The 19,676-nt window shown below is 49.6% G+C and overlaps 1 protein-coding gene across 1 annotated transcript in view; it reads left to right on the top strand.

Annotated features, from left to right (window-relative positions):
* The window catches only part of LOC8038579 (protein timeless homolog), a 622,009-nt gene that overhangs the window by 472,945 nt on the left and 129,388 nt on the right, over window positions 1-19,676 (top strand). Inside the window, exons 22-23 of the mRNA XM_040213064.2 lie at window positions 1,552-1,785; window positions 3,761-3,904. Coding sequence (XP_040068998.1) covers window positions 1,552-1,785; window positions 3,761-3,904 — 378 coding nt within the window. The remainder of the gene's footprint in view (window positions 1-1,551; window positions 1,786-3,760; window positions 3,905-19,676) is intronic.

Raw genomic sequence — 19,676 nt, 5'->3', positions numbered from 1 at the left:
AAAAGAGAGGCTTTGTGTGTCTTAAGGCCTCACCACACTAGCGGCAACGGCGCCGCCGGTCGCCGTCCCAATGCGAGGATGGCCAGATTGGCCTCAGTTTTGCAGACGTTATAGTCACGTGACAGCGCACCCTCTCGCGTTCTCAAGGTCACCCTCCGCAGGATTTCTTTCTCTTTCATCGCCTGCTCTTCGTTAGATTCTTCCGTTTCGGCTCACATCTTTCGCATATACACGTTTGCAAGTCCGGTCTCAGGGCGCCGCCATCTTCCTCAGTGGGGTGCGCTCTTGGGCGCGGCCATAATCTGATTACGACGCCTTAGCAAGGCTTCGTAATCGGGTTATGGCTCGACCAAGCGCACCCCAGCCAAACAAGATGGCAGCGCCCTGAAGCCGGACTTGCAAACGTGTATATCAGCATCGAAACTGCACTCGCTGCCTACATGGTAGGTGTCCATGTTGGCCTGGATCATCCTGGCCTACTCGTTGATCTTGCGACGTCGCCGCTCTGAAGGGAAGGAGGCGCAGGTTTTGGATTCGGCCGAGTTGGTGCTGCCGAGGGGCAGGTCAGTGCTTTGCAGTCCCGGCTACATGCCAGAGATGAAGTCTACTTTTGAGAGGGTCACGAAATTAACACGACATCCGTCACAACAGATGTGACATGCGACAAGTGCCACGAAGAAACTCCCCCGTAATTCTGAATTCTTCTCCTGTAGTTTCCCAGCAGTTGTCCTTAGCGTCCTTATCTAGGTACTCTGGTTTCGTCTTGCCATATAAAAAGGGAAACAGTCGCTCAGTTTCGAGGAACCGCTCCGTTGGGAAAGGCATTGGGGGAAAACCAGACGAAACGAAACAACGGTACGCTCCTTTGCAACGTGAAAGGCGCGCGGAGAAGCGGCTCGCGCGTTGCCATGGGATTGCAACGTCACTTTCTACGGCACCTCCGATTGGGTCTTCTCTTCTGCGGCGAGAAACGACGAGCCCTCAACCGCGCACGGGCAGGTTTCCATGACGTCGCCGAGCGGCAAGCCGCTGAGGGCGAAAACTGGTTTCGGCCGCCGCCGCTCGGGCCTTAGCTGAACGAACTAAGGAATGAGCAGTCCAAAGGCGACGTCGGGACTCCTCTGTGGGGTGATTCCTAGGGATGTCGCAAACTTTTCTCGAAGCTCTGGTTTGACGAAGTTCTTAACAGTTTTGCTCGACTTCAGTTCAACACAAAAATCTCAGAAGTTGTGAAAAATATAGTTCCAGTAATGGTTTCTTATAATTTTTAGTATGTTATGACCAATGTATTTCTCAATATTAAAGCCAACATGTAACATCTAATGATGCAGTGAGCTCTTAATGAATAGAAACAATGCGTACCCGGTAAATATTGCACCCTTCCTCCACCAGGCGCCATCGGCTCGTTTTCACTTTCCGTACTAGCGCGTAACAGTCGAGCTTCGGTCGAACTTGGGCTTAAAAAGTTCGAAAAGAGTCGAACTTGGTCGATCTCTAGCCTCGACAGTTTCGCGACGTCCCCAGTCAGAGCAATGTCTGTCCGTGGTGCAGACACCCTGCGTCTGATCATGGACCGGATGAGCCACAAGCGGCCCAAGCACAGTGTCGTGGACAAGCTGATCGAGCTGCAGCTTGTGCCGAACCGCAAGGCACTCCGCAAGAAGACGTCCGGAAGGAGAGGCACTGCAACCTCGTCTCGCAAGGGAACGGGAGGTCCGCGCCTGATGGGACTGGACTCCGAGCTGGACACCACGGAGTCGTCGTCGGACGACGACGCCGGCCGCGGTGAGTGACCCTTAGCGCGAACCCTCCGGTGTCGGGACTACGCGAAAGGACGAGTAGCGTGCCGGAGGCGTTTATAACTGGAGACGCGCGTCAGGCTGCACAATGCCCTGTATCAGCGGTCACCTTTTCTGCACGCGCGCGCACACTCGAAGAATGAGTAATAAAGCAGGCGAGCTGCTCAAAGGGAGGCATACTAAAACCCGACACTTATGACACGTCTCAAATGGCGTGTCAAACATGTTCCAAACTTTTTTCTTTTTTTGGGGGGGGAAGGGGGTTCTTTGTTTACACAAACTCCTCTCATCCTCTCTCGGTGCGCTCCCTGCTTCTCGGTTCACAGGTGCCGTCACACCTCACCTCGCATATCTCGAACTAACCTCCTCGCTACCTATGCCCATCCTCCCATGGAGGGAGGGGCACAGTGTCCTTGTCTAAATTTGCGTACTCATTCACGGGGATGCTTTGGAGTCTTTCCGTTCATTCTGTTGCTGTTGAGGGGTGTCCAAACAGGACACTACAAAACGCACGATTTGTCGGAGTCGTGCGTTTTGTAGTGTCCTGTTTGGACACCCCCTTAGCCGCCGTTCGCTTCCTAAAACTCGCACTGTCGCGCAGTTGGCGCTTCAAAGAATGACGTTACTTGTAAGTAGCACAAAGTGCACCGCTTATTGAGGAACTTTATGTCCGAGAGGCACACTCCGCGACCTGCTGAAAGTCGATGAAGTATATATAGGCACTTTCTATAAACCACCGCTTGACGCTCAGCTGGAACAGGGGTGCGCTGAGGACCATCTTCGAGCTTAGCTGGGAGAAACAGGAACAACGCGGAAATTCGGCCCTTGTATGGAACAAAGCGTGACAGAGTTTGAGGAAGGTTAACAACAGGTTGAGGGCCGCGGTCTGCATGGACGCCGGCGCCATCGGCCAATTTCAAGTCCCTGGTCAGCTGGAACGCTGTCTCGGCCTTGGCCCATGCCATGGCTGCCACCAGCGACCGGACACAACCTTGTCGGTTGAATCATACTATTTGTTAGCCGCCATGATTGTTGTCGGGATGAGGAGGGACTAATTGGGACTAGACGTCATCGAGTTACATTCCTCCGAGCCGGGGTGGTGACAGTTATAGGTGAACTCAACCTCGTCATGAGCTTGATACAATCACAAGCGCTGCCTCCACTTCGGCGGATCTCACTGACCGAGCTGCTGCCTCTGCCGGCGCTCGGTTTGGACGAAGCCCTGTGGAGCTGACGGTGTTCCCAATGAGCTGGGACCTTGCACGGGGCGTAACACCTCCTGGTCCGTACACAAGGAGCGTGTGTCCTCCGTGCACAGCTCAATCGCGATGTGGTCCTGGGGGTGTTTGGCGGGTGCGTAACCGCGGTCTTGTGACACTGGCGACTAGTGGTTCCAGCTGAACCGGGGAGCAAACCCGACGAAAACGCGGGGCTGCATGAATGTGTGATGTACCACGTGTTCTCCTCGTAGGGTTGGGTGCGTCGTCGTGGTGCTAGTTCCTAATGAACGTTGCTAAAGTTGAAGCTTGGGCTATAGACCGACCCGCTGTTTCCAAACAAGCCCGCGTTTGCCCACACCAGGTGTGGGCACTGCGCGTGCGCTGAAACCGAATTCATGGGGAGTGACGCGTCAGCTCATGCGCAGTGCCGTCGACAGCGCCATCGCAGCTGCGAGACGTCAGGGCCGCGTGCCACGCGGCCCTAACGTTGGTATGACGTATTTGAGAATTAAAACGATGCAAAGGACGAGAAACCAGTTGAAGAAAGACACATATGCAGTGCTGACTCACAGTCCGCTCTGTGTCTTTCTTCATCTGGTCCCTCGTCCTTTGCGCTGTTTGAATTCTCAAACTATTTCCTAACCTTACCTCCGAAGGGTAGGCTTGCCGGTGATCTTAGCCTCGCCGGGAGGAAGGCTGGCGTGGCCGTGCCCATATGTCGGCCTGGTGGCGTCGCTTCAGGTGCGCCGTCCAATGAGACGCCCGGACAAGAAGGCACCACGACCTCGGGTATGTCTCGCAAGGGCCCGGGAGGTCAGCGCCTGGTGGGACTCGACTCCGAGCTGGACACCACGAACTCGTCGTCGGACGGCGACGCCGGCCGCGGTGAGTGACCCCTCACCAGAACCCTTCGGTACCAGGGCTGCGTGTATGCATGTTCACGCTTTATAGCAAACCATAAAGTACTCGTTACTGTCTACCGCCTTTAAAAGCGCGCAAGATGTTGATATAGTGATATATTCCGTGCGGTTCTAGCATACACACTTAAAATTTTAACACCCTTTTTGGTGTAAATGGCTTGTCCTATGGGGAGCACCCTTATTCGTGTAACAGAACACCCTAGGAAAGGGGTGTAATTCTTAGCACCTTAAGAAAGGGGTGTGATTTTCGGACACCCTAAAAGAGGGGTGTGATACTCTCACACCCTAGAATAAAGGCGTGATTTTTCTAACACCCTTAGTCATGGGTGTGCTCTCTAACACCCTGAAAAGGGGTGTGATTAATGTCTAAAACCCTAAAAGGGGTGTTACTTTCTACCCCCCCTCCCTCCTCCCCCCCCCCCCCCCCGGTAATGTCCACCTCCCTCCTCCCCCCTCCCCCCCCCCCCCCCCGGTAATGTCGCAAGGAGGGGAGAACCCTGCTTGCGACATTTATTCTTTCTAGCACTGGTGACGTAAGCAAAACTCGACAGGCTTGGAAAGACGGAACGACCGGAAGTTACGTGGGACGCAAGCGGCAGTTCATGTTTTTAAGCATGCTTGCAAAGTACTTACAAATAAGAGAGCGATCTCATGTAATCCGTGATAGATGTATAATCCGATTCGGGCAGCACAGACCAATTCGCAAACACAATGCCGGGGATGAAGGCGGTCGCTCACATTCAACGGAAGCCTCGCGGTCACCGATGAGCAGCTCTCAGTCGTGATAGGTGCACAATCCGATTCGGGCAGCACGAAACACCGCAAACACAATGTCGAGGATGAAGGCGGTCGATCACATTCAACGGAAGTCTCGCGTCCGCCGATGAGCAGCTCTTTGTCGAAACTCGTTCAACAAACACAGCACAATAATTCCATAGACCCCGACCAAATAAATAGCCAATAGATGAAAAAGTTTGCATAGATGTATTCTGGCCGTTCACGACGAAAAACCACGGTCGCGAAATGGAACTCGTCAGGACCTGCTTGCACGGAAAAGAAAACACTGACGGACGCTTTTTGGAAACCGGATTTACGTGGTCCTTACAACTCACCATAAACTGGCAAACGGCGAAGGCTATGACTCCAGTAAGCCATCAGCGCGTCAGAGCGAGTCGAGTGACATATGTTCGTCCAAGCGTCCTTGTCCTACGGAGAGCGGTCACGTGTTTCGCTCCACACCTCTGATTCGCTAGAAGCGGCCTTCGCACTCGCTCACAGCCACACGGACACAAAAGAAAGTGGGGAGGCTTATCAGAAGAAGAGGTCAAAGGGGGTGGACAAAGTTGCTAATCTCCCTCTGTTGCCTCCTGGGCTGCACAGGGAGGGTCGCCTTGTATGTGGGACCTTGAAGTTGCTGTTGTTCGAGTGGCGGTTCCCTTTCGAAAAGTGTGGAGCCGGGGATTGGCTTATGCTTTCTGGGTAGAACTCGTTGATCGTCGTCTTGTTTTTGTTTATGCGTTTGAATTCCTTCTTTCTCTTTCCTTTTTTTCTTTATGTGTTTGGAAGTGTATTTATTGGTTCAGTCAGGTGAGTTTGTGCTACCCCAAAAAAAAGGCGCCACTGTTTGTTCCAAGCTTCAGCGCAGTTAAAAAGAAAATGAATAAAAAGATTAAGCAAAGCGGAATTTGCTCGCTTTTTGCCCGGGAAAGACTTCTCGGGCTAAAAGCAAGCAGATTTCGTTTTGGCTAATCTTTTTTATTTTATTTTTAACGTCGTATTTTAGGCGGCAAAGAAATAGAAATACCTCTCCGGCATAGCCGATTCACGCAGGATACTCTCAACACTCAAGTAAAAACGGCGTCGCGTACTTTATGTCAGGATATCGTTGGCGCGACTTCTCCCATTCGTTAGATATTGGCTAAACCAAAATGGTGTGCGCACAATCTTTTCGAATAGATCCAGTATCGGCGACATACGGTGTGTTGCCTGGGCTGTATATTTACACGTCTTCGGTCACCTTTTGCGAGGGGAGGCGATTTTTTAAATCGAAGTTGAACTGATAAAACTGATGCACGCGCGACACGTAATTTTCGGCTCCTCTCGGACGAAGAGTTCGATCGGAGTTGCAAAAAACATTCTCTAGCACTTCCTAATCATACGCGCCTTTGTGTGGCGATTAATTATGTTCGATGTTGGTACCGCCGTACATCAGCAACCGTTTCATCAAAGCAATAAACATGAACGGTTATAAAATCATGGGTGTAATCGACAGTATCAACATTACGCCCGTCTCACACCGTGTGGATGAAAAGTGTGTGGACGTCCGTTAAAAACCACTTGACCGGGGACGGAAATATAGAGCACTGCTCATCGTCATTTGCGCCGGGTTGTCGGGCAAAAACCGGTAGGAATAAATGGCCTCTCCTCTGGCGTGGAGAAAAACGTCGTCGATGACAATGATATTGACCGAACAGAGCGGAAAGCGGATTTGTGTAAGATTAATGTGACGCGCATTCTTGCACGTTCTCGTTGATCTCCTGAAGTTTTGACGGGACGCGGACCGATGCATCGCTACATAATTCCAAGCAATTTGAGCTACGTCCTGGTATTGCACAACGTATAAAATCCATTGCTTAAAGCACATATTAGATAAAAATTTGAGCTTGCTAATGCAGGCGACATTTTTTTTCCGACTCATTTCATAGCTAGCTCCTCGATTTGGGGCACATGCTGCTATACCGCGATGACGATCAATCGATGTCACGATGTCCTTACCGGCTCCTCTCGTAGATAAGGGTTTCTTCGACGTGATTAACTCCGACTCCTTGAAACCACACAAGTCCATCACACCCTTTCTACACGTTATGAACGGGGGGTGTTGCGACGAGTGCCTACACCCTTGTAACACGATTTCCTGAGCATATTTCAAATTGTGGGTGTGATAGGGGTGCACGAGGGGTGTATGTAGGGTGTAAGCCTTCTTGTACACCCCTGTTACACCCACCAATACTTAAAATTGTGTAAAAAGGGTGTAGGAAGGGTGTTGGTTAAAAAAAACACCCTTTTAACACGATTTTGGGTGTTAAAATATTTACTGTGTAGCCAGCAGGGTTCCGGGTGAAATAGTGAGCGAGATAAAACGGGCCTGGAGAAAGAAAGCGACACTGAGTACTCGATGGAGACTGCTCCATCGAGCGTGCTCGAGTCGCGTACTGCTATTCTGTAAGCGTTATTTTACTACCGTGTGACGCAGCCGGCTTTAATGTTCGAGCAGGGGCCGTTCCGTACTCCCAGCGCCACGTACTCTCCGAGAGAAATCACACTCTGTGATTCCTTTCTGAGATTCATTGCTCCTCCAGTTTGCAATCGCACTCCCACTGTGTCGTCTATTAGGCGGAAAGCAGACAACGCAACAGCGCTTGCCGATCTTAAAGCAAGCTGTGGCCACGATAGTATACGCTTGCATTAGCGCCAGCACTCGTGGGTGCATAAGTTGGATATCGATATTGCGTGTGTGTGACAGGGTAGAACTACACTCAATCTCAGAAACTGCAACGTGTGTTATCAAAGATGAGCGCATAACCCTTCCACATGATTCATTTTTGGTATCCTTCGCGCAATAAGAGTATCTGTGCCCTAACCGCTCTGTTTGGAATCCTTAAAATTCTTACGTGTTCTAATGCCCGAGAGCGACAAACATAAACAAAACGACAGCGACAAACGTCAAATACATGCAGCATGCTCGCGATGGTACCTTTTGCAGGCGTTTAGTCCGCTGCTCGTGAAGTAAGCACGATTGATTACAAGCCTGCCAAAGATACCCTCCGGTGCATGATGCTCGTGTTCGAGCATAGCCCCCTTTATTCCACGAAGCCTATCAAATATGGAAAGATTCTGCTTTGAGGTTTGCCGCTGTCGTTTGTTTCTGTTTTTCACTCGAGTGGGACTCAGGCATAAGGATGTTGTAGTAGATCGTTTCGACAACTTGAAGTACGATACCCGGTACCTTGCCGGCACCTAAGCGCGTGCGTCGTATCATTTTCGTAGTTCTCGCAACAACGTACTAAAACTTGGTAAGCAACAGTACTGCTCTGCGAGCGTCTCGTTTCTCCACGAACTAGCAAGCCATCATCGTTCAGGTCGGTAACCTCTTCGTCTTCATAATAAACCACTTTTCTCTCTCTCTCTCTCTCTCTCTCTTTTTTTTTTTTTGTAGTCTGATATTATTTTTACAGGAAACTGGCCCCCGTTCCTTCCTCTATGCCCGTGTACAAAATACATCGTGGCGGTCACCGAACCCAGAGCCCTTTATACAGATAGTTTGGCGTATGGGCGGATTCCTCTCGTGCGGACTTCGCGGTGGCACAATATGGAGGTTACTGTTTTTGGCCACTCTATTCTGCGTGCGCTGATTCGAATTCGGGGTTAGAGGTTGTTTTATGCGCACAGTGATGTGATTGCTGCGCCAATTGCGCCAAACTGCGCCAAGGGGCTAACTCTGCTACATCCTGCTACATTTCGCCAAAATATGGCTAATCTGCGCCAAGCCTGCGCCAAAAGGCCAATTTTGGTCGCCTTTCAAAAACGAAACTAAGCTGAGAACCGTAATTGAGCATGCGTGAGCTAGGTGGCCCAAGACGCCGTCCGACACAAAGTACCCTGCATCAATCGTCTATTCGGTCTTGCATGGTTTTTTCCGCCGTTCGCGTTTCGCGCTCTCGTCTTCTCGGGAATCTCGTCTCGCGTCTTTTTTTCTTTTTTTTCTTTTTTTTTAATTTTTTAGCGATAAACGCGGGCGTTTGCGAACGCTCCGACGTTAGTTAGTGTGCCGGGTTCCAGACATGCCGGCATGCTGCGAAACAATACCACGTTTTTGCGCGGCGAGAGTTACTTCGTGAGCTGAAGCGCTCGCGCGACCGCAGTCGCCGTGGTCGCGCGACGTCGTGTGTTGCCGTCCCCACGTCGCTGCAGATGTGGCGCTTTCTAAACTGAAACGCATCGACATTCCTGCTCTTGTTTAAATCATACGCTGCTATAAAAATCCCTCTTTAACTCAATGACTGCTTGACGAAGTTTTGATTACCTAGGTTTCTCTCGGTGGACTTTCTTCCGAGAGGGACCCCGGTACGTGGAAAATCTGCCGCGAAAGAAAGTTGATGACGAGAAGTGAGCAAAAGCAAAGAAGGCAATGGTCTGCACGCTGAACCCGCACACCGCGCTTGTTTGTCTCGAGTTGAGTCGTTGCACAAAGCGCTCCAAGAGCTTTTTGACTCTGATTCGCAGTGTCTTGCATCGATACGCTCAGGTTCTTTTTTTCTGTGTGTTTAGCCTGTACCTCGCCTGTCGGCCTGGCAAGCACATGCCGCTGTACTGTTTATTGTCGTATGCTGGACAGTTACATTTTGCATATTATTTGGGAACCAGTTGGCGACGGAGCGGAGTGGCATGGTTTCGGTTTCGGTCGAACTAGAGTGCCTTCATATACACACGCGCGCTTTTGCTTGAGTGGTGACATCTCAGCCATTTTTCCGCCCAATCGTTTTTTTTGTGCATTTTGAAGTGCGCGCAATCCGGTGTCACTCAGCTCGAGCGCGTAGCTTTCGCTAATGCATAGACGCCATTTTACCGCCCAAGTCACGCACCGAGTGCGCGAGAGCGTCACGCGCTGGCACTTTCAGGGCAACAATGGATGTCTTCACCCTGAGACAGACAGACATGAAGGCACCCTAGGTCGAACAGCCGTTGTCTCCGTTCGCGCGACGAAGCACGTGTAACTGCAAGCCTGCCGAAGTTGCCCTCACGTGCATGTGAACATGATTCCACGAGAGGCACCACCCGGGACGCTTGCAATCCATTGTTTTACGTTTGCTGACTTTTTATAAAAATCTGCCACGTCGGGAACCAGTAAAACGATAGCAAGTTCTTTTTTTTTTTCTTTAATTGCTTGGCAACGCCTACAGCACTGTATACTTGTGGGATGTCTCAGCAGCAAAAACACAAGCAGCGAATTCCGCCCCAACACGTCACACGCATTACAACACAACACAGAGTGCCCTTCGTTTGTCCAGCACTTAAAACAACTATTTATTTTTCTAACAGTATATGCTCCAAAAGTCACTTTTTCTGCTCCGAAACACTGTTTTCGCTGCTCCAAAAGTCACTTTTGCTGCTCCAAAAGTCACTTTTGCTGCTCCAAAACACTGTCTTGGCTGCTCCAAAGGTCACATTTGCTGCTCCAAAACACTGTTTTGGCTGCTCCAAAAGGTGCTCCAAAATGGCTTAGGCCAATCACATCACTGTGCGCACAATTTCTCGTACGCGTGCATTCTGTTACGCCTCTATATTATCACCTTATCCCAGCACCGGTAATTTTTTATTGATCTGCAAAAACGGATCTTACAAATAAGCTTTTTCTTCATTTCGTTTTTCGAAGAAAATTAAGCTTTCTCAAACAGGAAGGGTTCTGACAATCGAGCTCACGGGTTCGCAGATCACCTCCTAGATGACGCTCGTAGCGGCAGTGAATTTCGTCGGTGGTTGGACGTAGTACTGAAAGTATTGAAAATTCACTTTTGATAAAAGAGGCATTTACTCTTTATTGTTTACTGATCGAAAACCCGCAGCGCCTGTATAGACCTTTTTCGACAAGGACACCGCCATATTGAAATATGGTCACTTCCAGTATGGGCGAAAACAGTGTTTTGCTGTCGCCACGCCAATAGAATAATGCACCAAGATGAGATCCCGTGACCGCCACCCATTCTCGTTTTGTCTCGCCTCTACTACTTTTACAATTGGCTTTTTTTTTTTTTGTGCCCATTTTGAATATGTTTTGAGATGACTGGGGACGAGAGTCAGCGACAAAGGTCTTTCGGCAATTTCGCCAAGGGGGGGGGGGGGGGGGGGGGCGAGGGGGAGGGGGAGGGGGGCACGAAGCTTTATGAAAAGATATACGCAGCCTCGCAGTACACCACGTCTGTCGGTAGTGAGCTCCATTCCAAAATGATCCGCGCAAAGAAAAAAAAATGTTTAAGGATATTTGTCCTGGAGGAATACGGCTAAACCTCACAACAATGGTCTGATCGAGAGGAACGGTGGTGTGGTGATTGCAGAAACGATGAAGCGTTAGGTTCCTCCTCGGCTACGATAAATTGAATACAACAGTTCAAGGCAGAGATTTCTCTAGACGCCGGTCACTTACAAGTTATTCAGGTCGGTTCCTTCTTCATTTCCGTTGTGCCGAGCAGCAACAGATTGCACGAACCTGGTAAACCGGATCCTTCGGAGGGCAAGCATGCTCTAACATGGGGCTAACATAGGCTTGATAATGAAAGAAGAATGAATGGAAGGTCATGCAATTTTAGAAGATTGCAGCAGATCTGTAAGTTTGAGCAGTTGATTGTGTGTACAGCTGCAACGGAAAAAGAGTAGCACAAGTGACCGACGACCGGAGCGGCAAAATCGCGACACGCGGCGCTTTTGTTCCGGAGCGCGGCGATAGCGAGAGTTCCAGTCACGGTCCATGTCTTAACGCGGGGGTAACCGGCAGAAAGCAGCCCATCCTAAAACCCGAATTTTGAAAGCTATCTTATCCCTCAATGTTCCGCCGGGCACCCCCGCGCTGAGATATGGAACGTGACGGGCACTCTCGCTATCGGCGCGCTCGGGAACAATAGCGCCGCGTGTTGCGATTTGGCCGCTCCGCTCATCGGTCACTTGTGCTACTCTTTTTCCGTTGCAACTGTACATCTCCAAGGACGTTTACTTTGACGAGAAACACTTTAATTACGCTGGCGGTTCATCGCATTCTTGGCGTGCCTTATTAGGAGTGATTGCAAAATGTGATGCCCAAGAGGGGTTCCCGTCTTCTGGATGTTTAAGCAACGCGTAAAAGAGCGCGCAAAAACCACTAGGACAGGAGAACACAGGACGTACGCTGTCCTCTGTACTACTTTCCCGCCCTTTCGGGCGTTGTTTCACATGCTGCTTACACATGGACCAACTCGCCCACATGGCCCCTCTTAATTCCAGGCGTGCTTTGTTAGACTGTCGGCGTGTTCTATAGTAAAGAATGCCATCCAGGTATTGAGGGCTCTGAGCGAACCAAGCTGCCGCCCCCGCCTCGCACAGGCGGTGTTGGAGTCGAATGCGCCACGCGCTGCCGGCCCCATCCCCGTTTGCGACAGCACCCGGCCTCTGGTTGGGCGCTCCGGTTGGGCTGCATCTTCGCCCCTCCGCTGACAGCGTTGGAGGAGCAGGGAGCAACAAGTGCCCCCGCCCCTCCTTGTTTACCCTGGACGCTTCAGTCTGTGCCTACGGCGATCGAACCTAATTAACGCTGCCCTTCAACTTGCCCTTTCTTTCAAACTTGTACGAAAACGCGCCTTTCTTTTTTCTAATTATTTTTTTGGTTCGGTTTGCCTGTTTGGTATTTCGGGTATCTAAGTCGTCACAGAGCTTCATTAACTCCCGTTTAATGTATTTTTGTTTTAATTTTAGTTTGCGCGGACGTATGTACCCTTCGGCGAACAGAAAGTTTGTCCTGTTCCAAGGGCGATGGAGAAGACGCCCGACGCATGCGCGTTCGCTCGTCTCTCTCGTAAGTGGGAAGCTGCGGTGGTTCATCGCTCGGATCCTAGCGCGGATTAGGGAGGCTCCAACATCGCCTCCCTCCTCTTCCTCTCCTCCCACATCTCCCCGTCTGCCGGAGTGGATCCTTCCCAGCGCCCTCCCCTGGGGATTCACGCCCGGGTCCCGGGAAATATGGAAGGGCGCCTTGATGAGCCTCTCCCATTGATGGATTGCTCCTTTCTCTTTTATTTCACTCGGCTGCCTTTGTTTGCCACCCTCGCTTTAGACTTTGCAGGCGTTTCTTCTTTTTTTATGTGTATTTTAGGTTTTTTGTGTCCTAGAGCACCTATATCAAATTTGCTTTAAGGCTTCTCCTTTCTTTTTTCTTTTTTCTGTTTTGGGCTATGAGAGAAGGGAGGATTGGAAAAAGTGATACCTCACCTCGTCTCTCCTACTTTAATTTGGGGCGTCTCGCACCCTTGTTCGAAATCATTTCGATGGCCCGGCTTTTCTTTTTTGTCGATTTTTTTTTTTGCCAATTCGTAACTTACGTACGCCGTTTTTATTAGTAAAGTTCTGTTTGCACTGGCTCTCCTTTTTAACGTCACTTTTGTCTAGTCCTCTGATGCGTCCGAGTCAACACCGACACTTTTTTTTTATATATATATATATATTCTTGATTGCTCGCTCGCTTATTTTGTCGTGGCGCCTTGCGTGAAACACTGTTGGCGTCAGCTCGGTCCTTAGTCGAGTCATCGGAGCAGATGAACGCAGCGTCCCTCCAGGCTTTTGGAGTTGTAGCTGTCGTCGCCCCCGCAATTTAAGTCGAATTCGAAACTTCTCACCCACCCCTTTTCATTTACCATCAGTTGGAACTTTCACGCACCGCCCTGCTGAAACTCGCATTTCCAAGTCAGTTCGAAACTATTACGACTTGCCACTGTTGGGGAGACGAGCACTCGTCGTCATTCACCAGCTAATCTGTGTGAAGCCACGTCCATTGCTCATTTAATTTGAGAAATACGTTGAATGCACTCTCACACAAGCAGTCGCTAAGGAGAAGCCTGATGGGCATCTCGGATCCCGTGGCGTCTACAGAGGCTTGGACGAAGACATCTATTTACAGAATGTATACTACCGAGAAAATATTATTTAAAAAAAAAAAAAAAACAATAATTACAGCGACATGTCCTGCCTGCCTCTCTTTTTGTGTCCCAGCTCGTTTTTTTTCTTTTTTTTTTCTTTTTTTTCTTTTTTCTAATTTTAAGAATGAACAACCAGCTAGCCCTACTGCCGTCTTAACTCAAATCTTCGGTTTTTACTCTTTTTTTTTTTAATGAGAAATTATGCAGATGAACAGTGAATAGGATCATGTAAATTATATTCATCCATGTTTTATTTATTTAATTTATTTATGAATACCGTTTACCCAGAATCGAGTCGTTACCGGCGTGACGGTAACAAAAGCATACAAAATACCAATGTATGACGAAATATACTCTTCAATTAGACACAAAAAGTATAACAGTCACGGCGCAGCAATAACAACACAAGGCAAAAAACAGCAATATGCAGACTGCTTAGGAAAACGTTAACGTAAACTTGAATTACAAGAACAAGCCGAAAACTTCAATTGTTGGCACAATAGCAATACATGAAATCATACCAAAAAAATACTAATAATCTAACAAACAAGGCATCAGCACCGACTCAACGCTATGATCCAAATAACAGATCGGCATACACACATGTTAAAACGCCGTCGCCAGGTTGAGCAAATTATTCATAAAACCATCGACGCTATCACAATCCACCACGCTCTGTGGCAGGTTGTTCCTGCGTAGAATTGTTCTAGGAATGAACGAGTACTCGAAAGTGTCATTGTTCTTCCTTTCTACCATTAGTTGTGCCCTGTGGCCTTTCTGGAGTGTTTATAGATTGGCGATGGGATAGAAACTTTGTATTCAGAAAACGAACGTTGCGACTGATAATTGTAAGGGACATTTGCAACGTGCCGACACATTACTGTAGGAGCAATAAAATGTGGTTTCAGTTCGTTTTCATAGTCGCTGCCGAAACCAGGTGCCAGTACTTTGATCGAAGCTTTTTGTTCTCACGCCAGGAATGCCATTTAGTGCCGGAGTGCATTCCATTCATAACATCGGACTGGGGGGAGGTGGGGGGGGGGGGGGGGGAAAGAAGGAGAAGGAGAAGCAAAAGAAGAAGAGCAGGAAGGGAGGGTGAAGAAAAAACGATAAGCGTGCGTGCATTATATATTTTTTTTCTTTTTCGCCAGTCACTTTTAATACGGATTGCACTTGTTTCATTCTGTTTCATTATTCTGTGGCCAAGAAACCATGCTTTTTGTTTGTACACATTATTTTTAAGCGCCTTCAGTGCTGTATGAATCGGCCAACGAGTGGCTCTAAATTGCCCTGAGCTTGCCGTGGGCTCGTCTCTGTTTCATTCGCGTTTTTTTTTTTTTTTTTCTTTTCCTCTTTACTTTCAGTTCTATGGCACGTGAGTTAATGTTTCCTCAAGAAAAGAAAGAGAAAACTATCTTCGCATGAAACTAAATTAACGGTGAACTTTCCAGGTCGTCTAACACTTTTCTCGTTTCATTTGCTTCGTATCGCGTGCACTCTTTTCGGTATAAAAGAAAATTATGTGTATATGTATATATATATAATTTTCTTTTTTCTCGTTCGCATTGACTTTATTGAGTCGTGGGGTGCTCGAAGTATTAAGCCCTTGGCGTCAACGGCGGTTTCCTGGCGGGGCGGGCAGCAATCGGGGGTCCTTGGTTCGCCCCCTCCGGCAGTGACATGTTCGGCGAGGGCGGCGCCTTAATGTCGTCGCCTTCCCTCCCTTCACCCTTATGCGGTAAAAGCTGCGTGGTTACCGGACTCTGCCTCTCTTTCATCATCCTTCATCACGCTCTCTGCGCCTGGCTATGGACGAGTGCCTGGCCACGTGGCGAAAGTGGCATGTACGTCTGGTCCGAGGAACGCGTAGCTTTCGGCGTGCTCTCAGCTTTGGGGGGGAGGGGAGGTGTACGCGTCTCTACCGCTCCCGTTCGGGGCGCTCGTGTCAGCCGCGTCGCCGTGCCGCCGCTCCTTCGAGTGTTCGGCAAACTGAGTGTCCGCGTTTTTATACCCGGGTGTTAGACCGATACGAGACGCGCTCCTTTTTTCAGGGTTCCGTCGTTTTCTAGCCTTGTTTTAATTCTCTCGTACTTCTCCGAGTAAAGCGAGCGTTAAACTCGAGTTGAGAAATCGTCATAAGTCGTCCTGAACTCCCTTCACCCCGCAATGTGTATCTACATTTTATTTTGTTTTGTCGACTCTGTTGATTTGATTTCGGTATCGGTTGCTCCCTGTGGTCTTCAACTTTAGTGCTCGTTGGAGGCTTCGCCGTTGGCTTGCACTCGGGCGAACAATGTTGGTTTTTCTGTGCGTCGCCGATACGTAGACTCCTTCACCGAGTATATGTGCGTGTGACAAAAGCGAAAAAAAAAAAATCATAAACGGCGACAAGATTTGAGTTTTCTTCTCTAACCAGCGCTTTAGCACATCGGTCAGAAAGCCCTTTCACTAGTAACCTTTCATGTTCTCGCATCCACGTGTACACCGATACCTGTACACCAGATTTCATTTTGAAGTGAACAGAGCAGCCTGGTCGGCGGCGGTGAGGATACTCATGCATGGTACGAACAAAAAGAACAAAGGGGCGGCGCGTGAAAAAGGTGCATATTTCTTCCTTTGTCGTCTTTGCGTTTATTTCGTAGCACCTTTCAGATTTTCGCTGAAACATCGCTCGTTATCCCGTTGCCTTCCCGAAACCCACTTCTATACAGTCGTTCCTCGGATGCTCAGAGGCGCCATGGTTCGAAGCTTCCGCTTTCTTTCGCTCCTGATGTAAGTGTGGAGGCGCGTCGCATTTCCCTTGGCCGAAATTCGGCTCGTTGCAGGGTCATCCCGAGACCAGCAGCTTAAACTTCCGCGCGTGGCGGAGTGAAACTAAATGACCGGCGCAGTCATCATCGTCACCCTAATGGGACTCAGAAGACGACACCGTTTTCGGGAGACGCTTTGGTCGGAGCCCGTTTCGCGAATGCGTATACTTGCTCATACGCGTTCCTTTACGCGCACCTGACAGTGGCCCAGGAATGGCACACCTGCCTGACCAATCAGCCATCGCGGTTGTGTCATGTGACTAAGTTGTACGCTGGCGCTTGCCCCACGGAGGGTGCGATCACCTGGTGCAAGCCCCGCCGTGACCAAACTAAAAAAAGAGTACATGCGGCCTCCTTTTTTTTTTCTTTTTTGTTATGTGTATGTTGTGTGGCGACAAGGTTGCGTTCACGGACGCGCACCGAGTAATAGTACGCCTTTTCTTCGTGCGCTGTCGGGTCGTCTTGAAGGGGCGAAATGGAGCCCGCGTTATGCGGTATGAGGTTACCGCTCGTCCGCTGCCATTTCTTGAGGGGCTGTCTTTGCACCGGAGTCCATTAAAGAGCGTTTGCGCCGAGCTGCACTCGTTCTTGGGGCCCGTAATCCCGAGCATAGCTCGGACGGACGACGGAGCGGCGTGGGGTACGTCTGGCCTCCTAATTACTTCCGCGATCCGCTTCACCTTGCGATGGAACACGTAGGACGCTACGAATCGTCCAAGCCAACCCAATTCCACGTCACGTGATCACCTTCCGAAGGGGCGCAGCGGGGCGCGCATGGTCGGGTGACAGGTTGGCGGCCTCCGATTGGCCGCCTTAGTCGGTAGCGTCCGTTCCGGTCCATCTTATAAAGGGAGACGGCGTGTACCGAGAACGGGTGCTGGTGAGTTTTTAATGCGGTCGAGGTAAGTCGGGCCGGGCTTTGGCTCTGCGAATATGCCGTGGTCGCTGTGCGCGGGCGCGCAAGGAATGTGCCTGTGCACGTTGCGCGGCCGGCTTGGGTGGAAGTTGTGTAGGGATCTGCGGAAGTTTGGATTCCTAATTTGGGTTTGACTTTCGCGTGCGAATTCACTGTACGCGAAACCGAGGCTTTTCGGCTTTCGCGTACGAACCCGCGCTGTGCGCGGTAGTGAGGATTAAGTTAGGTTGACCTCATGTACGAGTAGACGCGTGGTTGAACCTGCGCCACTCGCGGGATTGAGGTAGTTTGCGCTTAACCATCTTCCCTTTACATCCTCGTTGGATCGGCTGGCTTAACCGCTTCGATTTAACGAGGTGTGCAGCTGTTCCTCCGAAGACGCGAGTTCCTCGACCAGCGAACGGGAAGGCGTTACATTTACTTCGTAAAGAGTAGATGGAATTAACATAAATGTAGTTCGTTCGATAAGCGTGGGGAAGCCTCATGGTTCCTTTATTTTCGTCATTACCGTTCGTAGCATAATTGAAAAGAGAGCGACGCCAGAATCACCGTGACAAGCTACACCACGCAGCGAACGATCCAAGAAATACTCTGGAGAAGCGACGGTTAATTTTCGTCAAACTCTGCGGAATCTCGGATATCTTATCGGGTTGCGGAAAGTGTTGCGGGACGACGGAAACCATCTAGGGAACTTTTTTTTATAGATTTTTTCGATAACTCCGATACGATACTCCGGTGACGCCTTTGCGCGTGTATCGTGTCGGTCGGATGTTGTTATCACAAGTATCGGAACGACCTAATAAATCACGAGTAAAGAAGAGGGGCGCCCGTAGGTCTCCACCTTCCACTGGTTCGTCACGGGCATTTTGAACGAGCTCTATACTGAGTTAGCCGGCAACCGCCATATGTAGCACAGCGAGCGTGGTTGTCCTGCTGACACTTGTTGCTGCTTTGCACAGTGGATGCAAATGTTCCCCATGCAGCCTTAAGACAGGAAATAAGATATGAGAGCAGGATAACAAAGGTCCACGTGCATGGCGATAGGTGTACAAAAAGCCGTTTACAAATCCCTGTAACGCCGAATTGGAGCGCAGCTCTTGAGGAGTAGGGGAGGGTACTGAGGGGGGTCAAGTCACCTGCGGGTAGTCACGTGACCCCGGGGGTTCACGTGATCTCGGGGGAGGGGGTCACGTGATCTCGGGGGGGGAAGGGGGTCCTGTGACCCCCCCCCCCCCCCCCGGTTACGCCGACGCCGACGCCGACGCCGGTCAGGCTGAAAACGGGCCCCTAAGAGCTGCGCTCTAAAAAGGGTCTATATATTTCTCCATTAAAGTGATCATGAAATGAATTGTCAACTTCTTCCTCCTTAGCTTTCCTCCTCAACCCCAAAGCGAAATGAGAAATCACGCGGTCGTGAAGTGCTTGGGCACCGGCACGATGTCTCCGAGCTTCCAGCGTCCTTCTTAATTAAGCACACCATGGAACTCGTCATTCGCCAGCGATGATGAGTGCCGTCACGGCACTCACTGGCCATGAACGCGAATCAATATCTTTCTTCGACGGATTGATTGTTGGTGAGCGCACATGTCCGTCTGATGCAGTGCACGTACTCATTATGTGAGCTGGCTAGGCTTACGTGCTTTGGGGTCGGCTGACATGCTTTGGGTGCCGCGAATGTATCCTAGTTTAAAGGTGCAGAGCTTTCAAAGGGAATGAGGCGCTAAATATTGCGCTATGCGTACAGCCCTTTTACAAAGAAGGGCTGTAGGTGCCATATCTTCGGTTCCCTCTCTCCATCCCGCTGCATCATTATGTAAGGCCCTAAACGTAAAAACAATTCAGAAAATATATGCGTTCAAACTTTTAACAACGTATCGTGGGGCTGTTCAGGAAAACAACGTTCATTACATTCACTTAGCTAACCTAAAACGTCGCAACATCCTGCGCGACCTTAGGCACAATCAGCCCTGGGTAATCCGTTCATTGCGCACAAATTACCCTGATCAGACGCTTAATTTCAATTTGTCCACCATACTAAACACTATGTACAGAAATAGTATAAATTTAAAGGCACTCTCACATAAAGGGTTATTAAATTTGATTTGTTCTCTATGACTTTTTGAATAGTGCCGTTGTTTTTATCCCGTGTGCTTTCTTTGTGTATTTGCTGACCGCTCTCAGGCTTTATTGTCGGGTATTGCTTGTTTTTTTGCCAACAGTGTCGATTACACCAACATTTGTGTAAAATCTGTCTACATTTATGTAATATTTAGTTTTTGAGTTTTTATTTACCTT

This window comes from Ixodes scapularis, unplaced genomic scaffold, assembly GCF_016920785.2.
Source record: "Ixodes scapularis isolate PalLabHiFi unplaced genomic scaffold, ASM1692078v2 PGA_scaffold0__279_contigs__length_252992795, whole genome shotgun sequence".
Taxonomy (NCBI): domain Eukaryota; kingdom Metazoa; phylum Arthropoda; class Arachnida; order Ixodida; family Ixodidae; genus Ixodes; species Ixodes scapularis.
This window is presented reverse-complemented; position numbering and strand designations above follow the sequence as displayed.